The sequence below is a fragment of the Aythya marila genome, assembly GCF_965140915.1.
Source record: "Aythya marila genome assembly, chromosome: 1".
Lineage (NCBI taxonomy): Eukaryota > Metazoa > Chordata > Aves > Anseriformes > Anatidae > Aythya > Aythya marila.
This window is the reverse complement of record NC_139042.1, coordinates 191285234-191307294: the sequence shown is the minus strand read 5'-3', so window position 1 is coordinate 191307294 and position 22061 is coordinate 191285234. Positions and strand designations below refer to the sequence as shown.

Here is a 22061-nt window from a genome sequence, read left to right as displayed (position 1 = left end):
TCCATATTTCCAGCACATCCTGCAGGTGACAGTGATTTTCTGAACAGTTCAGCGATGGGCACATTAATCTATGCAGAATTTAAGGATTATGTGTACCACTTGCTGTAGCTGTTCCCCCCCCCCCTCAAATGTTTCATCTTGTTTCTATTCAGAAGTCTGTATTAAGATGAACACATCTTAATGAACACATCTTAATACTGAAAAATCAGGTATCTTACTTTGTATGTACACTATAATCTTTCTGGCATTTTCCCTAAATCTGAATGTGGATTGTAGTTTAAAAAAAAAATCAATTTGCAATACATGGTTCGTAATGTACAGAGGACATTTAAAAAATCTGCTGTGGTTGGGACAAAAGCAGTTGCTCAATTAATCATTGTACAGAAATGTGGCCCTCTGTGTGAGTTAATTAGTTAACATTTATGCTTTGGCATGTGTCTTCCTAAGGTAACTGTGTGATGCTCTATTGCGTGTTCAGGTCCTGCCTGTAAAGCTGTTCACAGAAATTGGAGATGACTTGTAGAGATGAATTTTACTCGGTAAGTACAGTCTGACAACTAAACGCTACAGAGCACCAGTACCCAAGCCAGCCAGCTGAAGGAACACATTCCCATCAGTTTGATGTTTGCATGATGACTCGCTACAAGATTATACAATTACATTAATTCAAACACGGTTAAAATCGTGCAAACACATTCCTGGAGGAAAGCAAAAGCAGCAGGAACTGTGGGCAGCGACTCACAAACGAAGGCAAATTAAAACAGCAAGTTGTGCTGCAGCAGCTGCTCCCCCAGGTTCCCACGCCAGCCCCAGCCGTGGTGGAGCCGGGTGGGAGCTGCTCTGGGAGCATCGCCCTGATCTAGACCTGGGGCTGCACCTTTTTTCGGTGCCAGGCTGTCAGCTGCAGTGGTTTGCAGCCATTTTGCATGGTTTGGTAGCACCCTGGGGACAAGGCGAGGGAACAGCACTGCTGCATTTCTCCTCGCACATCAGCATCACGTGCCTTTCATGCCAGTTCAACGTGCACTGGTGAAATGCTTGAGCAAACTCAACAGTGCTCTGATCATTTATTGAGGGAAATGTATGCCATCCAGGTAGGTTCAGGTCCGGTGGCCTGCAGAGGACCGACCTCTGCTCCCTGTCCTGCTCCCATGACCAACAGAGTCACCAGACACTGCCTAAGACGAGCATGTTTGCAGGCATCTCCTTGCAGACAGGATACAGGGCTTTCCAGTATGATTTAGAAGGACATCATACGAGGCACAAGGGACCTAAACAAATATCGCTATAATAATAATTCTCACAGTTAACAAATTAAAAAATAAATCTTTCCCACCATCCTAGAGGGTGTGCAAGCCCTAACTTCTGAAGCAATAAACCATGTAGCCGAGGGTTCAACTTCAAGCCTGTGCTTAGAGCTTTTCTGATTCACGACTGATGTTCTCATATTCTCTTTTTAACATTAAGATGAAATGCTGTGAAAAACACTTGATAAATATCTCCCCGTTTCCATTTATTAACTGTGAGTATCAGGTTAGGCAAGATTATGTGAAGACACCTTCCTTAAAAGTTTAATGAGGAACTCAGCAAGATTAAAATGCTCTGCAATGTGTTTCTTCTGAAAGAATGTTTATATCATCCGAGACAGAAAATGCCCTCAGTGTATTGAATATGCCAAAAATGCTCACACAGGGATCACATGCACAATGAGGACATTACAGAAAGTGCTTTTTGATGATGCGTGGCATTAGCAAAGTCAATCTGCCCTTAAACCAAGAATTGCACAAATCTTTGATACCAAAACTCTCCAAAAATTGGAAAAACAGAATTTCTGCATAAAGGCAAAATACAGGTTTATCCCTTTAAAAAAAGTACTAGGATATTTTATGAACTAACTCTCCAGCTTGAAGTGGAATCTAATCTTCCAGGCTTTCTGAAAACAGAATGATATATTTGGCAACAGCAAATAATGGGCAGACCTGAACACACAGGGAGAAAAAAAAACAAAACCCAAGCAAAAAGGAGAAATTCCTCTCACTGAAGCATGCTCTGGAAATGCCATGGCAATACAGAGGGGCAATATAAAAGCCTAAGCTGGAAGTCACTGCAGGTCCTGTATTAACTCTATGATATAACAAGAACCAATAGGCCATTTGTCTGGGTACCTACACAGACACAAAACTATTTAAGAGAAAAGAAAGCTCATAGAAAAGATCTATTTAATTATGTTTATTATTGCTTTTCATTATGATGCTTAAAGAAGCAGTTTAAAAAAAAATAGTAGTTCAACTTTAAATATGATCCTTTGCCCTATATTCATTCAGCTGTAGCATCGTTGATGTCCCAGTTCCTAAAATTATTCTGAATTCTCATTAGTCTGTAATGTAAATGAGAACTGAATTTGAGGAGCATTCTTTGATGCTGAATTTTCATATTTTGTGTATATTTACTGAAATATACTGAAACAGCATTTTTGCAATCTCTACAGTAGCTCCAAGGCTCCCCATGCTTTAAGGTGCAAGTCTACCAGGAAACTTGACAAATCCTTTTTTCTATTTTTCCAGAAGTACAGAACAGTGCCTGGGCTTATTTGGAAACACGGCCATGGTGGCTTTATTACGTAGCCACCTGAGCAAGCACTTATTTGAAGCACTGCTTTGATCAGGAGCACCCAATCCATTTTGGCAACACAACACCCCCTTCGCGCAGCTCTGCAGCTTGTCACTCCCAAGGGCGGCCACCTCACCCCAGCCACATCTCCATCCCAAAGCACTGTCCTACGGGAGTGCTGAGGCCTGCAAAACATGCAAAAATTGAAGTGAATCCTGCGTGTACTTGAAGGAAGAGCTGGTTGCTGGCTGACGTGCAGAAGCCGAAGTTGGAAGCCCCTAAGGGAAGAACTCATAAAGGAGCCAGAACGGAAGGGATCTCCATCAGGCACAGCACCCGCATTCAGGATGAAGAATGAGGAGCCTGTGCGCCCGCTCCAGCTGAAGGTCAGAGGGCTGAGCCTGCAGAGGAGCCGGCATGGTTGGAGGCGATGTCTCGCAGTCCAGTGGGAAAAAATAGTACAGAGTGGAAGGCGAGCTGCTGCAGGGGGCTGCAGGGGCTCAGGTGAGAAGAGCACAGCCCAGAAGGCCACCACAGGCAGCCTGGGGATGGTTTGTGAAGCTGGAGATGTCGGCGTGGCTCACCCTGCCGCCCAGGCTGCCCTCCGCACCTCACCATGTTTCCTTTGTTAATATAATTTCATTTTTTTCCACGTTGGCCAACTTTGTAGAAATCACCTAAAAACTACTTATACATCACAACTCGGTGAAATCCACACAGGAAACATCAAGCTTAGTCCCTCCAGCTGCTAAATCCAGAGCATGTGCTGTCAGATAACACGGGCCGTGTCTGCCGGTTATCTGCTGGGCAGATTCTTGGGCTGTGAAAAGCTGCTGGACCAGGCCCGCATGTGGTTTACTGTTACAGGATAGTGGCTGATCTTATATTCTCTACATTAATATTGATGACTCTTAAAGATACACATCCTGTGGCTTTTACATGGCCCTTTATGTCGCGTTTCCCAGTTTTAAAGCCCTTGAGATTACGATAGCTGTGCTTTTGACACTGATTCCTCCTCTAAATCGTACTGCCTTTCATATGCCTCTTCTTCAGTTTTTGGATTAACTTTACAAAGATGTTAATCATAACATTTCTCACAGGAATTATATGTAAGTGAGGGCACCATGGTATCAGGCATAATACAACAAGAACAGGCAAAGAAAAGATTGGCTAGAAAATGGCTTCATTTGGTTCCCCTCTGACACATCGTCCAAATAAAGTAATGGAATAGTTTGATGAATGAGCAATAAATGATGATAAACAAGTGGAAAGAAATAAAAGTAAGCTACTTCAAATATGAAATCATAATCTTATAAATGCAAATACGTTGTGAGCTGAACATTATGCACACCAACAGCACACTTGCATGCATCGGAGTCATCTTTCCAGAAACCCGCCTGTGGTTTTGTTGGTGAGTTGCTTGATGACCTTACAATGACAGACAGTGCATAATGTTGCGAAACTTGCTGGAAACAATGTGATGGCATTGGAATAAAGACAGAGTTATTCTACTCTTCAGTTTACTGCAATATCCCTGTTTAAGACTAAACCTCAAAACTTTGTACAATTCTCTGATGGTCTTCAGGTGGTACACTACGTTAAATATATATATTTACATGCAGACCTGCACTGATGTTCTTGTTTCTTTTTCTTTTGCAGGTTCCCCAGACACGTATTAATTTTTCACTCAGTGTCTGTAATTGTTTGACTTGAATTGTTTCTTCTCTCCTTTCCTCCCTCCTGCCATTTGCTCTAGATACATACTAATCTCTTTCTCCACACTTGTAGTTGCTTAATCTGAATGGGAAGCACTTTGAGAAGCTGACTTAAGCAGCCAGCCTAAAATGACATACTTTAAAGTGGAAAGGAGAAGCCACAAGAAATAGGGCAACTGAATTCTTCAAGAAATCCCCGTTGACCCATTGCCCTAATAAAGAAACAACCATAGTTAAAAGATTATTTGGTATCTTGCACATTAGGGGAAAATCAGTCCTCCTCTTCCTCTCCTCAAATATCTGATATCTGATTTTAAAATTTCCTTTGCAGTGGATGCACTGGATGGCAGAGATGCAAGATGACTCTTGGAGGAGAGATAGATGTGGTGGAGTGGCTGAAGCCAGGTCCATGGCCTCCCCTGTCACCTGTGAAAGCAAGACATGGCTTCCTCCCAATATTCCTCCTTTTTGTCCCACACTGCAGGACTCCCATTTATAGACCCATTGTCTTTACAAAATAATGCAGAATCAGCATGGAAATCTGTACTGGGATGAGATAAACAGGGTGGGATTCAACGCCCCCACTCTGGGGACAGTTTCACTGCTGTTTAGGCTGAGCAGAGTTACCACAGTCCTCTTTCCTCAATACAATGTACTTTCCTGCCCCTCCTTTGTACTCATGTAATCCTGAAGCAGGCTGATTTGCAGAGCTAATATGGCAAAACCCCACTGAGACTGACTTTTCTAATGTAGGGTTAATGATCTTCTGATTAGGCCCCTCCTAGGATCGATGGGATGAATAGCACAGCAGGCACAAAAGAAGGAGGCAGGAACATGCACCCAGTAATAAGAACGAAGGAATGGCCTTAGAAAGGTTTAACTGTTATGGAAATACTGCTTTAAGTTATTTTATACAGCTCACGACTGGGTGTAGTGGCTTACAGTTGACTTGGGTGAACTGGATCAACACCTACAGCAGACACCCACCTCCCTTCACAGACTGTGCAAGCACATACTGCAGGAAAATTGACTCCTGACACACCTCCAATGTAGGCACAAGTCAAGTAATGAAAATAAATAGGGGAAATATGCCCATAAAGAGAAATTAATGGCTTTGGTGACTCTGTGGGGTGTGAGTCTATTCCCAGAATCAAACGGGAGAAATCAGCCTTACTGTCCAGCACAGTCCATTTGCAAATGAAACATTAAACAAACAAACAAACCCAGAAAAATGCTCTGTTGGTTTTATGGGAGAAGTCAGAGGGCAGTTACCCAAAGTTACCAAGCCATTCTGAATGAAGAAGTAGGATCAAAGAGAAATTGGAAGCCACCTGTGCATTGGTGACCGTGATTCATTAGGGGATGACTACATTCATGAACCACTTTACACAAACAACATAGAAGCGCTACTTGAAGAGCAGAGGCAAATTTGGGCTCCCTTAAAAATCAGTGGCCAAAGCCCTGCTGCCACTTCAATGCCAGAAGCGCTCATTAGACTTAATACTGACATTGGTGTTTGTTGCTTTGGGAGGTTCCTCCATTAGCCAGCTACTAAATGTTCAAATTAGAAAACACGCTTTGGTGTTTCCTTTCACATGTTAATGTAGGTTTTTGGATTTAGAATCGACCTAGGAAAATTAAAATCAGTCCCAACCTCCGTACAGGGATAAACATCAGCTTAATGTCCAGGGGTCTCCCTCCTCCCCCTTACTTTCTGCTCCCTTTGCTGCTTTCTGAACTATAGAGGCAGATCATGAGAAACATTGTAAAGTACAATAATACACGCATAAACCTACACAACCATACACCACATACAGATGTGTGCCTGTGTGTGCACACAAACACACTGTTTGGGACTAAATCCCACTGACTCACGACAGCTGGCCTTTGTAATTTAAGATGCTACCTGTTCCAGGCTTAAGAAGGTATATTTGCAAGAGAGTAACCTGAATTTAAAGCACTAAAATAACAATAAAAACACTCCTCTCACAACCTATATATAGCTTGCCAAGTAGCTCTCTGAGGTGATAGACAGAAAACGATCCTATAATGCTACTCAGAAAATTGCTGTTTTATCTCTGGATATGGTTTAATTTCTCTTGTGGGCACAAGCCCTAAGCTCTGAGCTGGTGGGAAGAGATGGCACAGAGCTAGCAGGGCTCTTCCAACTGTGTAGCACTGCTCTCCTCCATCACCACCCTGCTCCCCTCTCTGGGCCTTTTTCCATGAAGCTCCCCCCCCAGCATTCCTAACAAGTCACAAATCAGATTCCTAAATATCATAGGACTGGGTTAAAGGTCGTGTGATCTTTGATCATGAGATGCTCAAAAATAATGAACACGGGATGTTTTTTTATTTACTTTTATCTGCCCCTGAATCTATGGATGGCATCTGCTGGCTCCAAGGCATGTGAGAGCTCTTGGTGGTCAATTCCAGCCTGAAACACACATCAGAAAATGGCTGCTCCGAGGGTTCTCACAATTCCCACTCCCATCCCAAGGGGGAACTGCTACTCATCCTCTTCCCCATCCCTTCCCACTTCTTCTTCCCACAGGGGTCCTTGAAGTTGGCCACTGCACCCTGGCTGCCCCACGACCCTGAGATCTCCTGGGAGGAGGCCCACAACAGGAAACTCCCGTGGTCAAATGGGCAAGGGAAAAGCCAGAGCCCCATCCCACCTGCTGATCCTTGGGAAGGACCCTTCCCCTACAGTGCTAAAGTAGCACCACACCGTATTTTACAAAAACAAGAGCAGGGGAAGCTTAGGTCCCTTTCTCTCAAACTTTTTCAGACCATGCACTGCACATGGTGACGTGGCGCTGAGCTTCTAGTCATTCCAAAACCAGGCCCGTGCCCATGTGCTAAGCACCAACCTCAACAAAGATGTGCCTCTTTTCCTTACCTCTTCCTCTCCCTGATGATAAAACAAGGCAAAATAGAAGACACCCTGCAGGGGTGGATGCATGGATGGATGGATGAATGGATGGATGGATGGATGGATGGATGGATGGATGGATGGATGGATGGATGGATGGATGGATGATTTGGGATTTGGGGGCTTTGCATTTCAATGAAAAGGAATAATTGAAAAAAAAAGGAACAACGCTAAGGAGGATTAGTGATATTTGGGGCACATCTGTTGGAGAAATTAATTAATCTGTTGATTTCAGGAACAATGAGCATGTTCTCAAGATGCTATGTGCTCTATTTGTATGGTCACTGCACCTTGTACCTCCCATGTAACTTCCATCAGTGTTGACAGGAACAGAGTACAGGCAAAAGTCATAACTGAGTCTTGGGACTTCACAACTCAGGCATTAGCATCAGTACTCCTTGAAAAGCCCCTCTGGGTTGTGGAGAACTCTTCAGGCCACGTCTATCACCCAGGACTATGTACAACACAAAATTACAGAAGAGGAAAAGGAAGCACACAGAAATTTCCAGTTCTTGTTGAGTTCTGTGGCAGATATATGTTATACAACTTATCGTAATGCAAATTGCACTGATTTGGGGTAAGATATGGTGATGAAGCACTGACTTTCAAAGGCCTAGGCTTTATCTCTGGATATATTTAGTAAGGAAAAAATTTGACTGTAGATGTTCAAGATAAAACCCTAATTAGCTTATGTCATTGTGTCTGCAATTTGCATCATCTCTTACCCGGAATAAACCTCGTGGAACAGACCTTCCTAAAAATCCTGCTTTCCTGCCATTCTGTTAAAACCAATGGGAAACCCGGAGGTGTAAGAACAAGACACTCCTCCACACAGCACAGGTAACTCATTTGCAGAGGAATATTCCTCCCTCCATTTATTTTTAAGAGAAACATTCTTCTCTACCTTTACTACATATACTCCCGATGTCATTTGTTTCTCTCTACTCTCTGTGCCACGTGGTTTATCTCTAACTGAGGAAGGGCACGTAGAGGGGTCCCAAGGGGTCCAAAGGCTGGAGCAGCCCCTGCAGCTCACAGGACGCGCTCCCTTAGGGACAGGTTTTGCAGCCTGGTCCTTATTTGCATCCATGTGCACCTGCATGCTCTGCAGCATGGGAACCAGCTGCCATACCTGGTTCTCACATCCTTCCACGGGCAGCCGGCGTAAGAAGGAAAAAGGTCACTCGTGACCTCAGCATGCAACTGCTCCAATGACAGAAAAGATTATTTCAGTAAAGTAGCAATTTTTATTGGGCACTGAATGCCACCATAGGCACCGAATGCCACCATGGGCACTGTAACTGCCCCAGGACGGTGTTTCACAGGCCACTTCAGACCCACACAGTGCTTTTCAGAATATATTAAACTATTTACCTGACTGGGGAATGAAAGCACATGGTGGCTGTGCTGTGTGTGTGCAGTAATGACTTTTATCAGCAGGAACTCAGAGTCGGAAAACTAGACATGCTTTCAGGCACAGCCCAACTTCCTGCCCGCTTTCAGCCTGTTTTTTTCCCTAAACTGCTTTCCATGGAGGAGGACACCAAAGGGCTGCAACTCCCAATTCCCAAATTGCAGGAAAACAGCTCTACAAACCTACAATAAAGGGATATTAGTGAGATTTCGCATTTTGTGTTTTCCACAAGCCTGAAATTTTTACAGAAAAATCTCCCTCTTGCATCTTCTGTGTAATCCAACACTCTGGTAAAAATGATGGCATCGGGGAAACAAGCAGACCTCAAACAAACTCATGCCCCTTAACGTCCTAGGTGGTCACAAAGCTTTGGTGGAATGAAGCATAATGGCCAATTAGTGAGAATACTCGAGGAGAAGCCATCAAATATTAATAAAGCAGCTGAAAAACATGCTTAAAGTAAATCTATTATTGTAATTACATCTTGGGAGGCTGGCATTTCAGAGCTTTGTATTTTCATTTTACAGGAGAAGTGTTAGGTTAACAGAAAGTTATGCTGGGAAGCACAATACAGCTTTCATTACTGCAGACCATGAGTTCAGAGGTTTTCCTTCATGGGGTATTTAGAACCAGCAAAAGCAAGCTGATGCTCATCAAATTCCCATTGTTATGCATTTAAGGGAAATTTGGGAGAAAAAAAAAAAAAAAAAAAAAAGCTCCTTTACTTCCCAAATACAAAAGATTAGGGTTAAAAAATAATCTCATAATCTTATGTTTTAATAATCCAAAAAATATCTCTGACATGGGTCAGTAAAAACAAACTGAAAACAAAGCAGCTTAATCAGGGAAGCTGACGTTTTCTTACTGACTCTTGTCAAAAACATCGTGAAGTTACACATCCTGTGCTGAAAACCTTGAAATTGGTGTCTTTTTTAAAACAGTAGCTTTTAAAAAATTTTAAACAGACTAATTGATAACAAATGCAGCCAGCTTCCAGAGTGTAATCCTTCCTAAAACTGTTAATAGATTGAAATTCAGCCTTTGTACAATAGTTTCACTTTGAAATCACTTTAAATGATTACCTAGTCTTGATAGAGTTAATATAGTTTACTGTGTCACCTAGATTGTGTTTAATTATTAATAAAAGACACTACTCGTCATAATAATGTTTCTTAAAATGAGCACATCGGTGTGCTGACCTCTTACAGGCCGGTTGCCCTAGCTACTCAAAGTATGTTTTTTAATTATTATATTGAAAATGTCTCTTACACGGTTAGCTAAAGAGAATTTGAGAGCCCAAAGTAATGTATCTTTACCTCGATTTTTAGAATCAAAGAGAAAATTCAGGCTGATGACTGCCCTGAAAGCTGGGCTGACCAGGGCAGGGTACAGTACCGGGTCCCCAGCGGGAGCAGGGGCTGCGGTGCAGGCAGTGAACCGTGATGCTCTAAACAAAAGAGCATTTGCACCAACAATGAGGCTGCGGTTCCCACCACGCTCTGCACCGCTGTATTGCGGAGTCGTAATTATCTTGATGTTCAAGGCCAAGTGCCTCAGCCTGGTGCCCAACTGTCGAAACTTTCAGTCATCGTAGCACAAAGGAGCGGCACACAAGGAGCCGCACTTTTTTTCCCCTCCCTAACAGGACATCACCCTGAGACCCTCCTCTCTGCACCCAACCATCCTTCCTGCTGGCGCTTTCCTGTTGTTGAGCTACTGATGAAAAGAGAAACGACTAACCCCGGAATTACAAATGTTTTTCACAATTCAGTCTTTTGTTCAGTTCTGTTTCCCAGTTATGTACTCACAGCCAGGAGAAAAGGAGGCCCATTACCTTGTTCCTTGGAAGTTACATTTCTTTTTATGTGTATATTGTTTCAGAAGATCTAAAATATTTAATTCCAACCTTCCTGGAACTCGATTTTTTAGCCTTCATCTCTGCTATGAGAATTGTGAGGGGGTTTCCAGAACATGAAGTATGCTGGAAAAAACACTAGCTCGTGATGATTTTATCTTCCCCACAGCTAACAGAAAGGCAAGTGCTTTTTTTGTTGTCGGTGGGTTTTGCTTTTTCCCCCTTTTTTTCCTCTTCTCTTCTTTTTTTTTTTTTCCTATTTGGATTATTTTCAGTGAGCAACAACCCATCGAGACACCTAGCAGTGGTAATAAAACACTTACAGAGTAGTCTAATGCATGGGCTACTCTGACACTTAGCAAGTACATGTTTTGATGTATTAGAATGAATTTGTGTGGCTTGCATACATTTTAAAATTTCATCCAGCGAGCCTGTCTTGACACACACACACAAAAAATAAAACGATGAGAAAAAACCCCGAGTCATATGTTACACATGGCTCGACTTGGCTAAATTAATGAAAGCACAATCATAAGCGATGGTCACGGAGAAATTTGCAGCAGTTTAATAAAATGCTATTTAAAATATTTTAATTAAAATTCACTTAGCGTGTGTAGTTTCTCTCAGATCAATGTTCTTCAATGGAAATACACATTCACAATGAAGGTAGTGTATGTGGGAACTTAGCTGCGTCACTAAGGAGGGTTTTTACATGTACCTGTAAAATTATAATATCAAATAGCTCCACTTTGTGTAATTACTTTCCACCTTCCCCCTTTTTTTTAGTTACACCAGTGAAGATAAGCAAATGCATTGCAACAAAGGTTTTCAAAAAGCCTGGGAGAATTGTGACTCCCATTTAGGTGTGGTAGCAGAAATCCCATTAATATAGAATCAGGAGTAAAAGTCAAAAGCAAGTACGAGCCCCCCAAAATGATGAAAATTCATGGAGCAAGACATTCAAAAAGACAAATACATACAACTGGTTAAATGCATTAAGAGAGAGTATTCATGTATGCTAGAAACAAGAAAGTCCTGAATTTTTAGAGAATCGCAATTTGTTATTAATTGGAATGGCAATAGGTATCAGAGGTGCTCAACCTGTATTTCTCTTCAATTGAAAAAAAAAAAAAAAGATAGGGTCACATTCATAGGACATATTCTTGCCGAGGGCAGGGAAGGAGAGGCCAGGTGCCAAAGCCAAGCAGGCAGCAATGCCAGGTCAGCAGCCTGCCTACTCATGTAACCGTGAGCACGCCAGTAAGAACCTACCCTGTCCCCAAATCACAATATAACACACGTCAATGGCATTAATAATGGGCAGGTGTAAAAATGTAATCGTAAGCATGGAATCCTCCAACAAGTTATTTCCCACATCCTTCAGACACTGATTTTTAGCTATATGCTACTTGACATTGTCAACAACTGGAAGGAAAGCCTACGATCGTCAGTGATAAATTCTGCAGGTGACTGATAATGAGAGCAGGGAAATGAAGGGAAGACCAGGCCAGCTACTCAACCATCTTAAGGAAGAGCAGAACAATGCAAGAGAAAACCCAAATGATGAGCTGTAGTCACTAGGCAGGATTTTCTAGACCCTAGAAATTTTGGACCCTGTAATTTTTCAAGACCTTAGACATTTTTGACCCTATAATTCATAATTGTTTTGGAGATGTATGACTAAAGTAGCTTCTGAAGGCAGGGCTAAGTGATTGTACTGGTGAGGGACCTGTTGCTTTCTTTTACAAAGCACCCTTCATGCACCTCGTCAGACCGCTGTAAAACTAATTGAAAAGACCAAACAAAGCAGTAAGTCCATAGCTAGGTTTCCAGATGACAGCGAAGGGCTTTGATCAGTGCAAGAATTTCCACGGGCAAGGAGGAGAAGACACGAGGCTCCAGAAGAGGCACCCAAACCGCCGGCAAATGCAAGACTTCAGCTGAACCAAAAACCATTCGTGGGCAGCAGCTGGGGTGGATGTAAGGGAGGGTTGGTGCACGTCTGGGAAGGCTTTCAGGCTTCAAACAGTAGCTAGTTGATACACATCAGGATGAGGGTAATGTGATAAAACTCTTTTCCGGGCTCTCGGAGAAGGCACAGCAGATTGATGTTAGGGCTGCAGGCCATTTACACAGTTTGAGAAGTGTCAACAAATACACCACAGTAATCCAATTAGAGCAGGCTTTCTGCATCCTGACAAGTGAGCATAGGTTGAAGATTAGTTGAAGGAAACATCCGTCAGGGAAAAATCCCGCTACAGGAGAGGGGGACCTCTGCAGGGATTCCTGTCATAATCTGATGCAAACTCCAGGCTCCAGATGTTCATCTCCTGAGATTCAGCAACATTTAGAGAAAAACAGTCGACAGGAGTGTGACAAAGTTTAAAAGTTTAATAAACTTCAGCTTTTGACTCTATTCTATAAAAATATAGCTTTACTCTGTATTAATTATTTCAGTTGCCTTATGGAGCAGTATTTCCATGGTCATGCTATCAGCCTCAGGTCCCGCTGAGCACCAGGAGGTTCCAGCCCAGCCACGAAGCTGTTGTGTGCTGGCCCCATCCCTGCACGCCCTAACAGTGAGCAGCACTGCAAAAACAGGCAAGGACACATCTTAACGTGCAGGGGCACAAAAGATCTCTGCAGGAGAGTGTGTGAGAGCGCGTCAGGAAAGAAATCCCTTTCACAGGGCTCTCCTCCAGTTTTCCAGCCACCAGCAGCCCAGGCATGGCTCACAGGAGCTGCCCTTGCTGCTCGGGATTTTGGCACCAACTGCTTTTATGGGACCTAGAAGATGCTGCGCCATGGTTGCCACCCCTTGGAGTAGGGGGACAGCATTACTTTTTCTTAAAGGGGTGCCTCATGGCCTTCATCTGTTCAGAATAACTTTTTTGGAGTCCAAAGCAATCCTTGGATGAAAAGTGCTTTGTATGGATACGGCTTGTAACGAACTGAAGTCATAGTTCCTTGACCACATGTATACCCAAAGGCAAGAATTTTGCCTGCTGATACCTCTTCATCTGAATATCCCAAGCCAGTACTTATTTTCAGAAATCCATGATGCAAAATGGGCATCACAGTAAAAAGAGAGAGAAGAAAGTAACTTGCACAATCGACCGCTGTGCTCTTCAAATGCAGCGTGCACTGTGTAATACTCAATGGAAGACTTATTATCCATGGCTAATTGCAAAGAATAGGTTGTATAAGTTCCTCCTCATATGTTTAGATATTAAGTCAGCTCATGAGACAACATCTGTGGTTCATTGCTCTGTGGCATGGGTAAATGCAATGGTCATATGGGGAAACTTCAAAGCACTGCGAGACAGATTTATGAGACGCTACGTCTCACAGTACATAGCTGAGTGGCAAAGATCATAAAAAGAGGAAAAGATAGGCTTTTGCAGCTCTTGCACCAGTCCTGCTCTGAGAAATGTTTGGAGGAGCTCTGCCTCTGTACTGCTCACAGAGCCCTCACCAGCTGGCCAAGTGCCGTGAGCTGCTGGGGCTTGGAGAGGTGCCGGTCTGTGCCCGGCTGCTGCCAGCAGCAGGGATGGAGCTTGCCATGTCCACATCAGCTCAGATGTCCGCTCATTCAGTAAAGGCAGAAGAGGGTTTTCCTTACACAAATTCCATGTGGATGAAACAGAGGAAGTTGAAGAAGTGGTGGGAAAACTGTGCAGAGAACAAAACTAAGGAGTGGTAATCCTAAGGAAGGATCCTGTACATGTACGTTCCTTTACCAGGAAACCAGGACTAAGGGACACTGTTTAGGTAGCACCAGTACAAAATAGTGTAGTAACTTCCTTTCATTCAGTTTAATACTTGAATGAGGTATCCTTCAGAGAGATGATCCATAAAGCTGACCCGTACTGTGGACGAGGCCCCTACATTCATGGAAGTGTTTGGGAATAACACAATTCCTTATGCAGTGTTTTGTGCTCAGGACAAACTTGGTCACAGGTGTCTGAAAGTGCTGGCAAATCCCCACGGCCCTGGGATGATAAACTTTCAGCCTTGCCATTGAAAATTTCCTAAAATATGAAGATATGCTGTACAAGACTTTGCTGTTACACACCTATGGGTACAGGGCTCTAGCAGAGCTGCAGAAGTGTAACCGAGACTGGAATTTCAGACACTCTCGCCCAAGATAAAATGCTCATTACAGCTACCCTGGCTGCCAGATTTCTGTACTTGAAAGCTGAAATTCTTCCAAATAAATCTCTCTGGCCTGAAAAATGAGAAACTAGTATCAGACCAAGCAATGAAATTACTATCTGAAGGATGAATATGAGTTAAGAAACCAGAGAACCAGATCTTCATGTTTGCTTTTACTGCTAGATGTTGTTTGAAAGAGCCAAACCCTGAGAACTTGCTGAGCACCATGAATAGGGCCTTCTGGCATGACTCTGCAAAACCAGCTACAATTACCTCCTAGTGGCACACACATAGAGAACTCACTGCGGTGAAGTTAGATGGCACGATTTCTCACATTAATATGGTATCACAAAAATAAATGAGGACTAAAAAAAAATATAACATGTAAAGGATCTCTAATTGCTGTATTTGATTACTACAAGATTTATGACCACTTAAGATTTCTCCCCTCTCTGAAGTGAAATCCAAGGAGAGATGCTGAGGATATGGGAAGTTCTCTGGCAATATCTTTTTTCCCCAGAAATTGCTCCTTGCTAGGGGAGAAGTAGCAAAGGAGGCTGAAAGAATGCATTGTGCTACGGAGAACTGTGGGAACATCAACTCTCTTCCTTATCTCAGGATTATTTTTTTTTTTCCCTTTGGATTGCTTTTGTTCTGTGTGGTTCAGTTTTACTTTGAGGGACTGGGACAGCAGAGGAGAACGCCGGTGGCTGCTGCTGAGCAGAAGGACCGCAGGCACCGAGCTGCCACGGGAGCTGATGGCAGGGCAGGAGATACACCCAAAGAGGTGTCCACAGCTATATGGCCTATAGGAGGCTCAACTGTTCCTGCAGCACTCAAAGATACACAGAACGTAGCTGGAAAAAAAAGAAACAGGTTTTCCACAGTGTCTGAGTTCATTCAGTCTGTTTGCTTAACTTAAATTACGTCCTTTAAGCCTGTAGTCATGCACACAGCTCCCTGCTGTCAATAGCACCATTGTCAGCCTGCACTGTTGTTCACTACTGTGCACGAGTTTCTATACAAAGAACAGAATTTAAAGCAGTTGCTGTTTTGAAAAACATGATTAAAAATATATGTCCTTGTTCCCTCACCTCCTTCCATCACAGGAAGTGAAGCTGATTCCAGCTCACCGAAAACTAGCCAGCGTTCAGGTTTCAAAAATATCTTATAAGAGCTCAGTTTACCTTTGTGCACGTAACAGAAGACTCCTGAAGACAGAGGAACTTTCATCATGTATAAATGACTAACAATTACTTCAAAACAAATGGAGGGCTTCAAAGCAGGGTGGAAAAATGGGGGGAAATTCCATCTGATTATGATAGGACATAATTATCTGCCACAGGAAACAAATGCTATATTTTTAACAGGTGACCAGTCAGATAGATTCAGTACAGGGTTATGATTGTGTAGTGATTTATCATCGAGTTTCAGTGTATGTTAGCAGAAAGATGATAGATCTTAGCATTTTCTTGCAATTATTTTTCGACATAGGCTCTTAATTGGGAAATTGAAACATGAGAGCTGCCAGAGCAGGCTGCATTTCATTGACAATTACCATTCATATTTCATCTTTTACAATTATTTCAGAGATTCATAAGTACTTCGTATTGATATGTTACTACTCTGAGTTTATCCCATGGAAACATGTCTGTAATGCCAGCATCTCCCAGTATTCAGCCTTAGCAATGCTCTGTCCATGCCATCAGCCACTGTTCTGCTTTTCCCATTCACAGTTGCTGCATTATGAGTCAATACACACTGCTGTTCTTGAAACAAACCTGTGCTGCTTAAATGTTAGATAGATATAAAATCTGTATTGTTGCAAACAATAAATATTTATATACAAGCAGCAAATGCAATATTATGATTAATAGATCATAAACCCAATTTACAAATCGATATTAACTTATTTTAAAAAAGGTCAAAAATTGTAGGCAAAATAATGCAGTTCTTAAAGGAGATCATGGACAAAATTCAACAATGGATCAAGTACTTTGTAAACTATTTTTGGTAATAGATTGCTTGTTGATAACATTTTCCACCTCGTTCTGTAAAAGGGGTGAAAAACAACCATCTAATGACCACCATATGTGGCCAAGTGTGTCAGGTCTGATGGAAAAAACATTGTCATGCAACACTGAGCCTAAAGGCACTAATGTAACATAAACCAACCACAGAGTGGATACTAAATGTCTACTGCATTCATTCGGCAATAAAACAGATATAGTCAATAATATTTGTATCAATTTACAGGATAAGGAATTCCAGAGCCTTCTTGAACACAGGGCAAACTGTCACTCCAAAAAATAAAGTTTCACTGAGGCATGGTTAACTCTGAAACCTAAAGTTGGCATGCCTATGAGCAGTGCACATTCCTTAATTTCTGATCACTTCAATATCCTGGCAGGACAGTTAATTTTTAACTCAAGAAATATGTACTGAAAACACAGTTACAGATCAAATCTTTCTTTGTGCATGAATATTATGCTGCTGAATATATGAATATTCATATTATATGAATAATATACGTACAGTGACTGTTCTGACTACAGAATTAATTATTAAGTATGTTCATGAATTATTAATATAAAATTATCCTCTTTCATTTTTAAGCATATTTAGTCTTTTTATTCTGAAAATAGCAAAAGACCCTCAAAATTTGATAGGAGAATGGCATGTTTCTATCATTCTATGTCATTCCAAAACTTTCCAAGACCTTTACTCATGGATGAATTAAGTCTATTTATATGCATACCATTTTCAATGAAACTTGCTATTTCTAAGCATTCCTAATCATATATAGTATTACATAAACATGTTAAACTAAATGAACTGGTTATAAAATGTATTGTGTGATGCCAAGTGTTTTCCATATCATGCATCAACTGTATGCACAGAAAATGGACTTCATAATGCATTTCACTGTATAAGTCACACGCAAAAAGCCTCCCAGGAACAATCATTCCTCAGCAAAGACCAGAATCCCAGCCATCACAGACAGATTCAGGGTTTCAATGGTCAGGCAAAAAAATTGTCTCCAGCACCTTATGAAGATTCTGTTGCCCTGAGCCCCTCTCATCTCAGGGAGCATCTCCTGCCCCTGTGCTGGGGAAAGCCCAGTTCCCTTATTGATGCCATGTCCCTGCTGGCTGCTGGCTCCTTTCACCACTGCATTTTTAATTACAGTCCTGAGCCAACAGCCATGTAAAGTGAAGGAAAACCCTTCCGCCTAGAAGGCTGGATGCAGCACTGTAGGCATACACATCATGTTATTTTTTTATATGAAGACTTAAATAATTTATGTTTTCAATTTTTTATAACTTCAGCACTGAGAGGCCGCCTTGGGAACAGTCCCCTCTGCTTTACACCTCATTTGTGGGGGTCACAGCAGATGTTGACAAGCTGTCAGCATCAGTTACAGCCAGGCAGCACCTCAGCGCAGGATGCTCACATGCACGTGCAGCTTCAAACACTCAAATAATCCCACTGCCTTTACTGAAGCACCAGAAAACATTTGGCTGGTGTTCCTCCCTAACATCTCAAGAATGTTTGAGAAGAAGCACTTTGATCTTCACTAGCTTTCAAGATCATGATGCGGCAAAGTGTGTTCCTCAACAGGCTGCTGGATATGGGCCTGGAAGAGGCTTTCTGGAGTCCACCTGGATGCTTACAAACTGGAGCTGCCTCGCAGTGCTTCCCATAAATGTATATTGTGGCAGTTTCTGGTCACCGTGAGCCACCCTCATGCTCTGCACTTGTCCCAAGGGTTGGTGACCTTACTGAGGCTGCCCACCCACACCATGCCCTGGTGGGCACTGCTGAGGTGCCAGGAAGGAGTTAATATGCAAAACCATGGGACAGGGCCCACCTTTTTCCTTCCAAGTATTTGCTAAAAGAAATACGATTGCACAAAGTGGGTAGAAATTCACATGAGGGAGATCATTTCAGTAGCTGTTGGTCCCCCTGGCACGGCCTGGAGCAAGGCACGGCTCCTGTCACGGCATGTCCCTGAGGATATCGGCCTTACCCCAAGTGATGTGTGGCACTCAGAAGCCTTCCCCCTCCCAGAAGGCACCACCAGGAGTTTTTCTCCCTTTGACTAAGAATGTCAGCAATTCCAGCTTGATACAGAGCTGGCCTGGTTGACGGGCTAACATATAAATCATGGGTCAAAGATAAGATAAACACATACCAGTGTAGTCCTCGTAGCACTCACAAGTGTAGCCCCCTTCTCGGCTCCGACACAGCCCGTTGCTCCCACAGGGGTTGGAGTAGCAGAGGTCGATCTCCGTCTCGCAGTAGTCACCGGTGAAGCCGGGCGGGCAGCGGCACCGCAGCCCGTTGATGGGATGGATGGGGCGGAACAGGACCGTGTTGGAGCTGATGAACGGGGCCGAGCTGTCGAACTTGAGCACGGAGACGCACTTCATGTAGTTCTCGCAGGGCTCCCGCAAGCAGATGTTGTCATCAAAGGGCAGCACCCTCTGCGTGGAGATCAGGGTCAGCAGGGTCCTGTTGAGGTAGATCTGCTCCTGAAGGTCCTCGGAGGGGAAGAACTTGTTTCGGATGCCACCAGGGAGCAGAGCTGAGAAGGTCACATTCAGGATGTTGGAGCTGACGTCCGTGTCGTTTTGGATGTTGAACACAAAGATGCCATCCTTGGCGGTGGACAGCACTGTTGCCACCCCCTCCACGAAGAGGGACAGGAGGGGAGAAAGGAACCTCTCCTGGGACATGTTCTCCAGCCGCACCGTGATGCTGTTGGTGAGCATGTCGTCGGTGATGATGGTGACGCGCAGGGTGCAAACTGCTGTCACGCTGTGGACACCATCTGAAGGGAAAAGAGAAAGATTACAGCAGTGTCAGAGACCAGGCTTCAACCTATGGGCAAGGATGTCCCTGCAGTCTCCTAGAAATTAAATGGACCTGTGAGGCATTTCAGGGCACCAGAATTTGAGTAGGAAATGCATCCTTCTGCAGTGATTACCAATGCCTTTACTCAATAAAAATAAATAATAAAAATAAACAAACAAATTTTCTTAAGGATTGCAACTCAAATATCTCAAACAGCACACCCAGAGTACATCCCAGGCAAACAAATGGCGAGGGCTAGTGAGCAAACAGACAGCCTGACAGCCCTGGGATGACCAAGGGGGCTCTCCTGATAGCAACTGAAGGGATCTTAAATACAAGTCACGGCTAGTCTACAGCCGGTGCTGGGAAGCTGTTGCTTTTCACAGCACACCACCAAAATTATCTTCTCCAGGCACAGTCTCAGGCTTAAGGAGCCAGAACTATGCACAGACAGAGAGTTGTTACCAGAGCTTTAGATAAAAGCCACCTACGGAAATATTCACATTTAAACATCTGAATTCATTCATTCTACACACCTTCTTCAGAAAATGTTATGAAACTTAGAAAAAAAAAGTCAGTAATGAAAAGCAGACATTTAAAAACTCTTCAATTTAACCTTTATTTAAAGCATTTCTAGTACAGCTGTGGATGTTTTGCAATAAAACCCATAAATATGTGCATAGTAATAATACCTGACACTGGACTGAGAGATGTCACTGTAAAATCTTAATATACCCCAGGCTTACTGTAGTGTTATGAATGTACATTCTTTCTTTACAAAACATAATTATGATGATACAGTTAATGCTATAATTAATCCAAATTCAATGTGAGCATGGATTGGAAATTGCATCATCACCAAAATCAAACCACTTAGTCTGATTCTGTCTCCTTGCTAACATTAAGGACTCATTAAGAAAATACAGATCACATTACAGAAAATATGATTAGTATTACAGTAGCATCAAGAGATCCCAGGAGAGATTGAGACAGTTCTGATAAGAAATGTTCCCTCTCAAAGATCTTACAGAGCAAATAAACAACTAAATATGGGTGTGAGTTCATCTCATGAGGGATGAACTGGCTTGAGTGGCCACTATCCAGCCCACAGGGGTGTTAACAACAGAATCCAGCTCTCCTAGGTCCCAGCCTAGTCCCATAGACTTGGCCCAAAGCATCCCTGAAATAACAGTTTCACAAGTGACCTGCTATTGCATGTGTTTCAGTCAAACCATAATGCATGTGTGGAAATGGATTTTGCATTAATATATAATCACAGCAAAAACTGCATTTGAATCAATCTAAAACCAGTGTGAGATTAAAATTCTAACAGCACGGATTGCCAAAGGTCATCTTCCCAAGGACTGTTATCTGAAAGTGTAAGTTTATGATCCATTATGGTCTCTTCTAAAAGGTCTTCCAAGAACAGAAAAAACAGAATGGCTCTTTTCCCATTCACAGTTATCGCTGCACCCCAAGTGCTCTTTTTTCAAAAATAAATGTAGTGTTAATTGCTTATATTATATTAATAAATATATTGTTAATTATTGCATAATTAACCAAATGGCTTTCAACTCCATCCTCCCGATCAGGACATCTGTAAAAGCTCAGCTGTTGACTTTTTTTTTTCACACTGAAGCAGCTTTAAGGCAAACAGAAAATTCTTCTCTCCTGTGTGTTACTTTACTACTGCCTAGCTAAAAGCAAACACTAAGAAGAGGTCATTATTGGGGGTGATCTTTTTGATGTGCCCATCATAGCTGCTCACGTGCCAGCTTTTGCTTTCTCCCAGAGATCCTTACCAACTCTTCCTTGGACTCACTCTAGAAACATTTCTGCTTCCACAAAGACCCAAAGACACTGAATGCAACCTTTAAGAAACATCAGTAGCCAAAATTGTCATGTATAACCACCTCTTCTGGGGTAGTCTGTGGATGTCTGGACAACAGCTAGTACAGGATGCATTTTATTTTCATAAACGACAGCCTCTGACTAGTTTACCCACTTCTGTCAACTGCACAGCTCGTTCCACTGAAAGAACAGAAGCAGAATAAACTATTCACATTTTTTTCCTAAAGCAATTGACATTTGATTGCCTGTCCCATAGGGTCCCTGAACTATTTTGCTATTTGTTGCACAATACCCTACAGAAGTGCTCTCATACCAGTGAGGAATGAGAATAGTGGACAATGGGTCCTTTTTTTTAAGAAAACACTATGATCTATAGTCCATGGTATGTATAGTAAGAAGACAAAATACTATCCACTGTCTGACAACACACTAGAGTCTACAAACTGTCATAATCAATATAAACTGTCACAATATACAAGAGCTTCCCAGCATTCACAACAGCTATTCTGACACAGTTAATAAATCACTGGAAAAAGCCCTGTGTCAGATACCACACAGCCTTGTTGTTCTGAAGGCAGCACAAAAGAAAATCGGGCACAGACATATAGCGATGGATTTTGCAAAATTAAGTTATGTTTCAAAAGCAAATTTGGCTTTGTTCAGCCCCAT

The 22061-nt window shown here is 42.6% G+C and overlaps 1 protein-coding gene across 5 annotated transcripts in view; it reads right to left on the bottom strand.

Annotated features, from left to right (window-relative positions):
* Nucleotides 1-22061, bottom strand: part of CELSR1 (cadherin EGF LAG seven-pass G-type receptor 1) — a 161621-nt gene that overhangs the window by 75047 nt on the left and 64513 nt on the right. For all 5 annotated transcript variants that reach the window (XM_082762169.1, XM_082762171.1, XM_082762173.1 and 2 more), the window contains exon 2: nucleotides 18880-19518. In XM_082762169.1, the coding sequence (XP_082618295.1) occupies nucleotides 18880-19518 (639 nt within the window). The remainder of the gene's footprint in view (nucleotides 1-18879; nucleotides 19519-22061) is intronic.